We start from the raw sequence: 12,362 nt of genomic DNA, 5'->3' as shown, positions 1-12,362 counted from the left end.
AAAAAAAAAAAAAAAGCAAAAAGAAAAAAAAAAGAAATTCCATTATTATGTGTTTTCCCAACAATATCATAACTTCACTTCTACAATGTTTAAAGAATGTCCTCTACATGCCAGAGATACAAAACTAAGACAGAGTCCCTAGGCTTTTGAGGTGCTCATAGTATAGTGGGAAGGGATGGATGTATATCTAGGCTAAAACACATCAAGTTCTGAACTAATACCACCAATAAACCTCTATGGGACTAGTTTGGAAACGTTAAGAACATCATTCAGAGCTGGGCATTGTGGCTCACGCCTGTAATTCCAGTACTTTGGGAGGCTGAAGTGGGCAGATCACAAGGTCAGGAGATCAAGACCATCTTGGCAAACATGGTAAAACCCAATCTCTACTAAAAAAAAAAATACAAAAAATTAGCCAGGTGTGATGGTGGGCACCCATAGTCCTAGCTACTCGGAAGGCTGAGGCAGGAGAATCACTTGAACCTGGGAGGTGGAGGTTGCAGTGAGCTGAGATCACGCTACTGCACTCCCGGCTGGGCAACAGTGAGACTCCGTCTCAAAAAAAAAAGGAACATCATTCAGATACAAATTGTCTGCTTTTCCTCTCAGTACTCCTAGAAAGCTGGGTTGCTTCCATTTTATAGATGAGTAAACAGAGACCCAAGAACTCTGAAGGGTTTTAATCTGAATTAGAGGTAAGATGACTTAGACCTCCTAATCTGTAGATGTGTGGGTTCATACTTATTCCTAGGGAGTCAAGCTCTCTACTTAACACATAGACATCAATGGTTTCTTTGAATTTTTTATTCACCTTGAAATTATTCCTTCTATAACTCAAAGATCTTGGAAAAGCCCATGGTTTTGACTTTTTAATTTTATTCTGTGGATTATGTTATCCACCCCAGGTCCCCCTTTATTTTGCCCTCCATTTTTTTCATGAATTTTTAAAATTAAAAGAAGTATTAATGAGATAAATTCCCATCTCAATTATCCAGCAGGTTGTATGAATAATTCTATTACCTGTCAAATGAGACCAGCTGCTCCTCTCTTTGCCTCTCTTCTGCCTAGAAAGTAGATGGCATTATTGCTGCTGTCATCCAGAAACATGTCACAGACAGACATACAAAACAAGGGCTTTCTTAGCACAATATAAAGTAGCAATATCCTTTGACACCAACAGAATCTGTAAGATGACACTGGACTCTGGCAATCTGTCTCAACTAAGCAATGGGTATAAAGTGGTTGAAGAAAATCTGCATTCCCGTTTGAGTCCAGAAGAGAAACCATACTGAAAAGGGTGGAGAATAATATGGGTAAGGGAGAGGGCTAAAAATAAAAAGAACAACAAGAAAATATTTTAAAATTTGGGGGGAGGTAGATTAAGAGAAGTTGAAACCTGGTAAGAAAACATTTCAGACCATGTAAAAAGATTTTAAATGGACATAGCATATTAGGTACTAAAGCAGACTCACTTCAAAAATCAGTCTAATGTAAATGGTGTTATCTTTTTTCTCCTAAGGTTTTGTTTTTTTTATTTTTACTGAGGTGTGGTAAAGAGATCTTTGAGAAAGTTGCTAATCAATCATCAATATATATTAAACTCTGGAGAGACGGGACTTAGCATAAATACATATAAACTAACCTTTCTTTTCTTTTTCTTTTGTCTTTTCTTTGGTTTTTTTTTGTTTGTTTGTTTGTTTTTTGAGATGGAATCTTGCCCTGTCACCCAGGCTGGAGTGCAGTGGCACAATCTCAGCTCACTCCAACCTCTGCCTTCTGGGTTCAAGCGATTCTTCTGCCTCAGCCTCCTGAGCAGCTAGGACTACAAGTGCATGCCACCACGCCCGCCTAATTTTTGTATTTTTAGTAGAGATGGGGTTTCACCATATTGGCCAGGCTGGTCTTGAACTCCTGACCTTGTGATCTACCCGCCTCAGCGTCCCAAAGTGCTGGGATTACAGGCGCGAGCCACAGCACCCGGCCCACTAACTTTTATTTTCAAGAAGGCTGTTTCCAATCATGGCAGATTTTGACTTAACAGAATTTATTGGGCACTTATTTTCTGTACATTATTTTGTTTAATTCTTACAATAACTCTGATTTACCACAGTCTCTTTGGCACAGAACATTTTTGAAAAATAGTCTTTCCAGTGGTAATTTATCTAATACTATTGAATTTTAAAAGTTAGGCCAGTGTTACTTTGAAAGGGAATTTACCAGGATTTTTGGCATTTGGTAAAAGACTAACAATTGAGTCTTTCAGGTGTTACTGTTTGATGAGAAAAAAGTATGCTTTCTAATCAAGCTATAAGAATAATTATTATTATAAAAATCAGTCTAATGCATGTATTACTTTTATAATTTAAAAACAGGCTGGGCACGGTGGCTCACGCCTGTAATCTCAGAACTTTGGGAGGCTGAGGTAGGCAGATCACTGAGGTCTGGAGTTTGTGACCAGCCTGGCTATCATGGTGAAAACCCATTCTACTAAAATACAAAAATTAGCTGGGTGGCCGGGCGCGGTGGCTCAAGCCTGTAATCCCAGCACTTTGGGAGGCCGAGGCGGGTGGATCACGAGGTCAAGAGATCGAGACCATACTGATCAACATGGTGAAACCCCGTCTCTACTAAAAAAATACAAAAAATCAGCTGGGCATGGTGTTGCGTGCCTATAATCCCAGCTACTCAGGAGGCTGAGGCAGGAGAATTGCCTGAACCCAGGAGGCGGAGGTTGCGGTGAGCCAAGACCGCGCCATTGCACTCCAGCCTGGGTAACAAGAGCGAAACTCCGTCTCAAAAGAAAAAGAAAAAAAAAAAAAAAAAATTAGCTGGGTGTGGTGGCAGGCACCTGTAATCCCGGCTACTGGGGAGGCTGAGGCAGGAGAATCGCCTGAACCCGGGTGGCAGATGTTGCAGTGAGTTGAGATCGCATCACTGCCCTCCAGCCTGAGTGACAGAGCAAGACACTCTCTCAGAAAAAAATAAATTAAATAAATAAATAAAAACAAAGAAAAAATTGTGAAAATCAATATATTGCCATTTTTAAAAAGCTTACCCTTTTTATAATAGCAACACAGGACAAGCAAAAGGAGGTGAATATCCACTCAGAGGAACACTATGGGGTTTTGTGTTTTTGTTTTTATTTTCACCTTTACCCTAGATCAAGAAGTAACACTTCCAGAGTCCTAAAAGCCCACTCGTGCTCTTCTCCAATTACAACTCCATCTCTCCCTTTTAAAATACCTATTATCTTGACTTTGTGAAAATCATTTTCTTGCATTTTAAGAGTAGTGAGATATATCCTTATTCAATATCATTTTGCCTGTTTTTGAACTTAAATGGAATTATATGGTTTATGTTATTGTGTGTTTATATTGTATTACATGTATAATATATATATTACATTATATATTATGTATATTATATATAATTATATATATTATACATATTATACATACATAGAAACATAAGAACAGTATAATTATGTACATATATGTATAACATATAGAACAATGTATATATAATATATAATACAATATAAATTATATATATTATACAATATGTTTATATATGTTGTACATATATAATATATATCGTATAATATATATGTTTGTATTCTTGTTAATACAGGTAGATAAAATGGCTCAAGGCAGTGGCATCAATTTGCACTAGTATTATTGTATTCTTCATCACTACACATTCATAGTATTTTAAAAGCCAATGTGGGCCAGGCACGGTGGCTCACGCCTGTAATCCCAGCGCTTTGGGAGGCTGAGGCGGGCGGATCACGAGGTCAGGAGATCAAGACCATCCTGGCCAACATGGTGAAACCCCCTCTCTACTTAAATACAAAAAATTAGCCAGGCAAAGTGGCGAGTGCCTGTAGTCCCAGCTACTTGGGAGGCAGAGGCAGGGGAATCGCTTGAACACAGGAGGTGAAGGTTGCAGTGAGCTGAGATTGGGCCACTATACTCCAGCCTGGCGACAGATCGAAACTCTGTCTCAAAAAAANAAAAAAAAAAAAAAAAAAAAGCCAATGTGTCCTTAAAGCCATACAAGTTATTAATTAAATGTTGACCCCTCAATACACATCTTTCTACTATTACGTATGGTGAAATGGCATGTACACATAAACTACTTCTGCTGCATAAAGAAATACAATGTTGGGGCCAGGCACGGTGGCTCATGCCTGTAATCTCAGAACTTTGGGAGGCTGAGGTGGGCAGATCACTGAGGTCAGGAGTCCAAGACCAGCCTGGCCAACATGGTGAAACTCCGTCTCTACTAAAAACACAAAAATTAGCTAGGCATGGTGGTGCACACCTGTAATCCCATCTACTAGGGAGGCTGAGGCAGGAGAATTGCTTGAACCCAGGAGGCAGAGGTTGAAGTGAGCTAAGATTGTGCCACTGCATTTCGGCCTGGGTGACAGAGCAAGACTCCATCTCAAAAAAAAAAAGAAAAAAAGAAATACAATGTTTGTGTCCAGGAAACGCACTTGTATAATGGAACTGCAGGCTGAACTAGCCACTTTTTTTAGGGAATACCATTTTTACTTATGCAAAATAGTTTTATAAGAACTTACTAAAAATGCATTTAAAAGCTTTAAAACTTTTATAAATGTATACATATAAACTTTTCAGATGGGTATTTGGCAGACAACTTGTTGAAAGTAAGTATAAGCCTGTCACTTCAAGGAAAACAACAGACTGTGTTTGTTGCCAATGATAAAAAAATAAAAAAAAAAAAAAAAAAAAGAATTTTGGAAGACTTGTATCTACCACTGTAGGAGTTTCCCAATAGTTAAAGACTTTTCTGGTGAAACTGATGGAAATATGTTTTTTTTTTAATATTGTAAAATAAAATATATCGACTTTTGGGAGACCTGCATAACTCAGGGAACCAATACTATCCAAATGATAAATACATGATGCTACAAAAATCATGCATGGATAAAAGATCCAATCTAAGTGTAACACAGACCAACAGATGTTAATGTAACAGAGTATGAAGTAATTATTATGGTTTTTGATTCTATAATGTAACTTTTGTCAAGTTTGATGTAGTATCAAAGAAGAGTATCAACAACGATCTGAAAAGGTTATAAAAATATTCCTTTTCCAATTGTATATTTCTGCCAGCTTGGATTTTCTTCAGATACTTCAACCAGAACAACCTATCACAACAGACTCAATATAGCAGCAGCTACAATCCCAGACGATAAAAGCTGAGAGTTCATCACCACTAGACCTGCCTCATATGAAGTGCTAAAGGGAGTTCTTCAAGCTGAATGAAAAGCATGCTAATTAGTAAAATGAAAACATATGAAAGTATAAAATTCACCGGTAAAAGTAAGTACATAGTCAAATTCAGAATATTCTAATACTGTAATGGTGGTATATAAATCATTTACATCTTTAGTGTGGAGGTTAAAAAACAAAAGCAGCTATGAAAATCTAGCTGCCTTCTGGTAAGCCAGACACTTAAAAAATGTCTGTATTTGCAAAAATATGTCTGTATTTGCAAAAAAAGTCTGTATATGCAAAAATATCACTTATGTATTTGCAAAAATGAAAATACTACTACTCTGCCCATTAATTTTTTTCTTGGAAACACAATTTTTTAAAATTAAAAATCTGGTTTAATTCCTTCTTTCCCTATGTGCATAAAAAATCTAATTTATATTCATATATGTAATGAGTATATTATTTATAAATGAATAAACAAACATCTAAAATTTTTCTCAGTTTTAATTTCTAATACAGTATACATTAATAGATATGACTCATATAAACAAAACTTCTTTGGGGTCTGATATGGTTTGACTCTGTGTCCCCACCCAAAACTCACCTTGAAATGTAATAATCCCTACGTGTCAACAGCGAGACCAGATGGAGAAAATTGAATCACAGGGACAGTTTTTCCCACGCTGTTCTCGTGATAATGTGTGAGTTCTCACATCATCTGATGGTTTTTATAAGGGGCTTCCCCTTTCACTGGGTACTAATTCTCTCTCCTGCTGCCCTCTGAAGAGGTGCCTTTCAACATGACTGTAAGTTTCTTGAAGTCTCCCCAGCCATGTGTAACTGTGAGTCAATGAACCTGTTTCCTATATAAATTACCCAGTCTTGGGCAGTTTTTTTTTTTTTTTTTTTTTCATTTTTTTTTTTTTTTTTGAGACAGTCTCACTCTGTCACCCAGGCTGGAATGCAGCAGTGTGGTCTCAGCTCATTGCAACCTCCACCTCCCGGGTTCAATCAATTCTGTTGCCTCAGCTTCCCAAGTAGCTGAGATTACGGGTGCCTGCCACCATGCCCAGCTAATTTTTTGTATTTTCAGTAGAGACGGGGTTTCACCATGTTGGCCAGGCTGGTCTTGAACTCCTGACCTCATGATTGCCTGCCTCGGCCTCCCAAAGCACTGGGATTACAGAGGTGAGCCACCGTGCCTGGCCTTGGGCAGTTCATTATAGCAGTGTGAGAACGGACTAATACAGGGTCCTTAGTAATTTTTTTTTTTAAGATTCAAGAACAGAACTTAATGATTTTTAAGAGTGTAATGGGGCCCTGAGATCAAAAAGTTTGATAATTTTTGTTCTATTTTATCTTTTTCATATTGATTCATGGGAATTCTTTATGTATTCTAAATGCTAGTTCTTTGCTGTTAAACAAATATAGCAATGTCTTCTCCCTGTCTGTGACTTGTCTTTTCACATATACCACTGTTTTTGTTCTTCATTTCTTTCTGCTTTTCAGACTTTCCATCTGAGATCACTTTCCTTTCACCTGAAATACATTCTTTAGAATTTCCTTCAGTAAGGTGTGCTGATAGAAAACTCACTTTTGATTGAAAATGTCTTTAGCCCTCATTCTTGACATATATTTTCACTGGGTTTAGAATCCTAGGTAGACAGTTATTGTCCTTCATTAACATTCAAGATAGCACTCTACTTCTGGCTTCCACTGTTGTTGAGAAGTCAACTGCCAATCTAACTATTTTATCTTTGAAGGTATTCTATTGTTTTTCCAGCTATCTTTATGACTTTTCTCTTTGTCTCTGTTTTGAAATTTGTCTTTGATGTATCTAGATTAGAGATTTCATTTATCCTGCTGGGATCTGTTAGGTTTCTTGAAACTGTAGGCTAGTGTTTTTCATAAGTTCTGGAGATTATCAGTCATTATTTCTTCAAATATCACCTTTGTTCTATGTTTGCCCTATTCTCATTCTATAACTCCAGTTAAAACCACATTCGATCTTTTTACTCCATTCTCCAATTCTCAGAATCTTTCTTCCATATTTAACCTCTTACCCCCATGCTACATGCTGGATAATATCTTCTAACCAATTTTCTAGTTAAACCACCCATCCACTAAATTTTTAAGTTTCCATATTATATCTTTTCATTTTAGAAATTCTTTTGACACCTTTTCAAAGCTTTCTGTAGTTTCCTGCAGAGGTTTTCAGCCTTTTATGTCTTTAAACACAATGAATATAGTTGTCTTATAATTCTAATATACAAAGTCTTTGCAGGTATGCTTCACTTCACTATTGTTTCTACATAATAAGAATAATTCTTATTCAGAGTAATTTGTTTCTTTGTATACATGGTTATTATTAGTGAATGGTACTTACTGCCCTAGAAAAATTATTTGGGAGTATTATTTCAGCGTTAAGATAAATGTGTCTTTCTACAGAAGGAATTTGTGTTTGCTTCTACCCAGCACATAGGTGGCTTTACCAGTCCAGGACCACTAAACCATTCAGATAGGATGAATTTGAGCAGAAAATCTGTCTGAAGAAGGTTATTTTGTGGTGCAAACTACTGTCTGGATTTCTCCTCCCTCCTGCCCTCCTCCATCTGCTCAGTTCAGTGCTAATGTAATCTTTTTGCAATCTGCTGGGGGAAAGGAGAGCTTACTTTTGACTTGATATTCTAAGGATACAGTCTTTTAGGGCCCAGTTTAATCTGAGTTGTATTTTCTTTTATATTCTCTACCTTGCGTGGACCTTTGGCTTTGACTTTTATCCTCCTCATGCCATGAGGATATCAAAACTGAAGTTCAAGTTTGCCTTCAGTAACAAACTTGGGAAAGAACATTCTGAAATTGCAAAGGTTTTCTTTTGGGAATCAACTTACAGAAAGACGAGATCCAGCTCTCGCTCTGGCAATACTCTCCTTTTCCTTTTCGGATACTCTTCTCTGCACAGCTTGGAAATTGTTTAAGGCTGCAGAGAAGTCATTCATGAGGCGTTCCTTCTGAAGTCTCTGCTGGCGCTAAGGAAATTAAGCAACAACTTGAGATTTCATATTAACCCAGAATCATTTGTTTTTAATTTCCCTTAAAAGCAAAATTATACCCTTAAAGATTTCCAACTAGAAAAATGATTATAAAATAGTCTCTTCCTTAAATTGATACATTTGCTCTTTGCTAGCTCAAATCCCTGGTTAATACTATGGACCAAGTCAAAAATTTTCTTCTTTCATTCTGACAAACCTGGGAACTGGGTTGCATTTAACCTTTTTTTTCTTCTTCTTCTTTTTATTGAGACAGAGTCTTGCTCTGTTGCCCAGGCTGGAGTTCAGTGTAATGATCTCAGCTCACTGCCAACCTCTGCCGTCCAGGTTCAAGCAATTCTCATGCCTCAGCCTCCCAAGTAGCTGGGATTACAGGTGCCTACCACCAGGCCTGGCTAATTTTTAGTAGAGATGGGGTTTTGCCATGTTAGCCAGGCTATTCTCAAATGCGGGACCTCAGGTGATCTACTGCCTTGGCCTCCCAAAGTGCTGGGATTACAGGCATAAGCCATTGCACACACTCTGCATTTAACTTCTAAAGTAATCTCCAAAGAGCTGCAATTCAGAATTTTGGTGCCCTGGAGAATCTAAAAGAGAATAAATACCTTTGGACTCCAACTGAACCCAAACAGAGATTGGTTTTGGCTAACACATTAAAACCCTATTCATCTACATTAAGTTCACAGTTTCCCTGAAAACTGTAGAATCATTTCACAGGCTATTTTTAGTGAAGGGTTTAAAATCTTTGAGACCTTGATAAGTACTTTGTTTATCTAAAGACATACCTCTACTAAGATGTTACCTATGTCTTAAAAAACACATGCTGAGGTTGGGCACAGTGGCTTATGCCTGTAGTCCTAGCACTTTGGGAGGCTGAGACAGGTGGATCACTTGAGCCCAGGAGCTCGAAACCAGCCTGAGCAACATGGCAAAACTCCATCTCTACAAAAAATACAAAAATCAGCCAGGTGTGGTGATGTACATCCACTACTCAAGAGGCTGGGGCAGGAGGATCATATGAGCCTGGAAGGTTGAGGCTGCAGTGAGCTGAGATCCTGCCAGGTACTACAGCCTGAGAAGAGTGAGACCCTGTCTCTAACAAAGTCATAATAAATAACTGCTATATCCTATTAGGACTATAGAGAGTTCAGAGACAGGAATAATCAATAAGAACTCAAGTTGTCAAGAAAGGTGGACAGTGAAGAGGAAGGCATGAATAAGCAGAAAGAAGGGGTAAGGCAAATCCAAGCAAGAGAACAGTGTGAGCAAAGGCATGGTGGCAGAATTTCAAGAGGATCTCGAGGCAGATAGTTTGGCTGAAACTACAGGTTTAGTAATGAGAGTAGCTAAAAAACAAAGTTGGAAAGGTAAGAAAGGGGCCAACCATAGCAGGTTTTAAATGTCAAGCTAGGCTGAGCGCAATAGCTCACACCTGTCATCCCAGCACTTTGGGAAGCTGAGGTGGGTGGATCACTTGAGGTCAGGAGTTCAAGAACATCCTGGCCAACATGGTGAAACCCTATCTCTACTAAAAATACAAAAAATTAGCCAAACATGGTGGCAGGCACCTGTAATCCCAGCTACTTGGGAGGCTGAGGCAGGAGAAACACTTGAACCAGGAGGGAGAGGTTGCTATGAACCGAGATTGTGCCACTGCACTCCAGGCTGGGCAACAAGAGCAAAACTTGGTCTTAGAAAACAAAACAAAATGCCAAGGTAATAAGTCTGGGGTTCAACTTCTTTTTTTTTTTTGAGACGGAGTTTCGCTCTTGTTACCCAGGCTGGAGTGCAATGGCGTGATCTCGGCTCACCGCAACCTCCGCCTCCTGGATTCAAGCAATTCTCCTGCCTCAGCCTCCTGAGTAGCTGGGACTACAAGAGTGCGCCACCACACCCAGCTAATTTTTGTATTTTTGGCAGAGATGGGTTTCACTATGTTGACTAGGATGGTCTCGATCTCTTGACCTCGTGATCCACCCGCCTCGGCCTCCCAAACTGCTGGGATTATAGGCATGAGCCACCACGCCCAGCCTGGGGTTCAACTTATAAAGAAAAAGGAGTAATGAAGATCTTTGAGCAGTAAATGTGATGGGTACAAAATAGTAATTTAGAAAAATTAGTCTGTGATGGTATAAAAAGTGGAATAGATACTTGTATTGGTGTCAGTCTTGGATAAGTAATTTAAAAAAAAAGCAAAAAAAGTGGAATAGAAAAAAGAAACAAGTCAAACAGATTACCAATTCAATAGTCTAAATTTAAAGTTAGGAGGGCACAGTATCAGTAATAAGATCACAAAGAAATAAATTTAAGAAACACTTTGGTGGTAGGGAAAGAAGGAAGATAAAGTCAAGAAGGACTGAAATTTCAAACCTGGGAGAATGATGGTTATATTAAAAGGAAATTTAGATGGGAACCTTTTTTCTTCTGAGATTTTTATTTGCGAATAAACAAAATTATAACAATAAGGGGGAGGACATAATTCCCTAACCTTACCATGCAAAAATACTACCATTTTTAAAAGTACATCACAAACATTTTCTATGTTACCAAGCTCTTCACAATTATGATCTCTCTCTCTTATTTTTTGATACAGGGTCTTGCTCTGTTACCCAAGCTGGGGTGCAGTGGTGCGATCTCGGCTTACTGCAGCAATCCTCTCACCTCAGCTTCCTGAGTAGCTGGGACTACAGATGCGTGCCACCAAGCCTGACTAATTTTTGTGGAGATGTTGCCCAGGCTGGGTCTCGAACTCCTGTACTCAAGCAATCCACCCACCTTAGCCTCCCAAAGTGCTGGGATTACAGGTGTGCACCGCTGCGCCCCGCCATGATCTTTAACTGTTACATATATTCCATCAAGTTCACCTAAATCTTATGTAAATATTCCCTCTAGATTTTTCCCAGTTATTAAATATTATAAAGTTAAAGTGAGCCCAATGTAAAAGCTAATATTTATATAGTGCTTACATTGTACCAGTTCCACTCTAAGTGCTTTATATAATAATTCATTTACCTATACAATGACCTATAAATTAGGCATTATTAGTATCCCAACTTTACATGTCAGAGAACCAAAGTACCACAGAGGTAATGTAATTTGCCCAGGATCACACAGTAAGTGACAAAAATGGATTTAAATTCAAGAAATTTGGGTCCAGAGTGTGTATATATATATATATATATATATATATATAGAGAGAGAGAGAGAGAGAGAGGGAGCGAGCGTGTGTGTGTGTGTGTGTGTGTGTGTGAGTGTGTTTACCTTCAGAATTATTTTTCCCCCTTAGGACTAATTTGCATGAATGAGAATATTAGGTCAAAAGACACAAACTTTTCTGTAACAGTAAATATTGTCAATAAACTTAGTTAAGGGGTTTGGCTAAAACATGAAAAACTCAGTATAAGACCAAGTTTTATGTGAAAGTAGTTTATTTCAGGAGGAGATGTCAGAACATGAATTGAAGATATGGGCCAAGTACTTAGAGGTGTAGGGGTTATGTTGGAAAAAGATCTGGAGGTCATGATCATGAAGGTGAAAGGGAGGTCATAAAAGCAGGTGACTCCTGAGGAAGAAAGCACACAGTGAAAGAATTTGAGGATCAATGTCACAACCTTGGGGCATGCCCGCTATTAAGAGGATATGGAGTCTAGGAAGGAGGCTGAGACTCAACCTGGGGATCTCCAGAGTTGGGGGACAGAATGAAAGAGAATCATGGCAAGAGAAAAGTTTCAGTGCAGACAGGATAGCCAAGAGGATCAAAGGAAACAGAAAAAAAAGTGAATAGGCCCAGCATGGTGGCTCACGCCTGTAATCTCAGAACTTTGGGAGGCCAAGGCAGGCGGATCACTTGAGTTCGGAAGTTCACGACCAAGCTGGCCAGCATGGCGAAGCCCTGTCTCCATTAATAATACAAAAATTCACGTGGTGATGTGTGCCTGTGGTCGCTGCTCCTTGGGAGTCTGAGGCAGGAGAATCACTTGAACCCGGGAGGCAAAGGTTGCAGTAAGCTGAGATTGCACCACTGTACTCCAGCCTCAGTGACAGTGAAACAGTGTCTCCAAAAAAA

General features: G+C 38.7%; 1 protein-coding gene across 2 annotated transcripts in view; it reads right to left on the bottom strand.

The window, feature by feature from the left end:
- The window catches only part of STX12 (syntaxin 12), a 48,379-nt gene that overhangs the window by 12,736 nt on the left and 23,281 nt on the right, over nucleotides 1–12,362 (bottom strand). For both annotated transcript variants that reach the window (XM_017534726.2, XM_037740712.1), the window contains 2 exons: nucleotides 8,138–8,275; nucleotides 1,021–1,064 (listed from right to left, as the gene is read on the bottom strand). In XM_017534726.2, the coding sequence (XP_017390215.1) occupies nucleotides 1,021–1,064; nucleotides 8,138–8,275 (182 nt within the window). The remainder of the gene's footprint in view (nucleotides 1–1,020; nucleotides 1,065–8,137; nucleotides 8,276–12,362) is intronic.

Source organism: Cebus imitator, unplaced genomic scaffold, assembly GCF_001604975.1.
Source record: "Cebus imitator isolate Cc_AM_T3 unplaced genomic scaffold, Cebus_imitator-1.0 Scaffold87, whole genome shotgun sequence".
NCBI lineage: Eukaryota > Metazoa > Chordata > Mammalia > Primates > Cebidae > Cebus > Cebus imitator.
The sequence above is the reverse complement of the archived record's forward strand: the minus strand, read 5'-3'. Positions and strand labels throughout refer to the sequence as shown.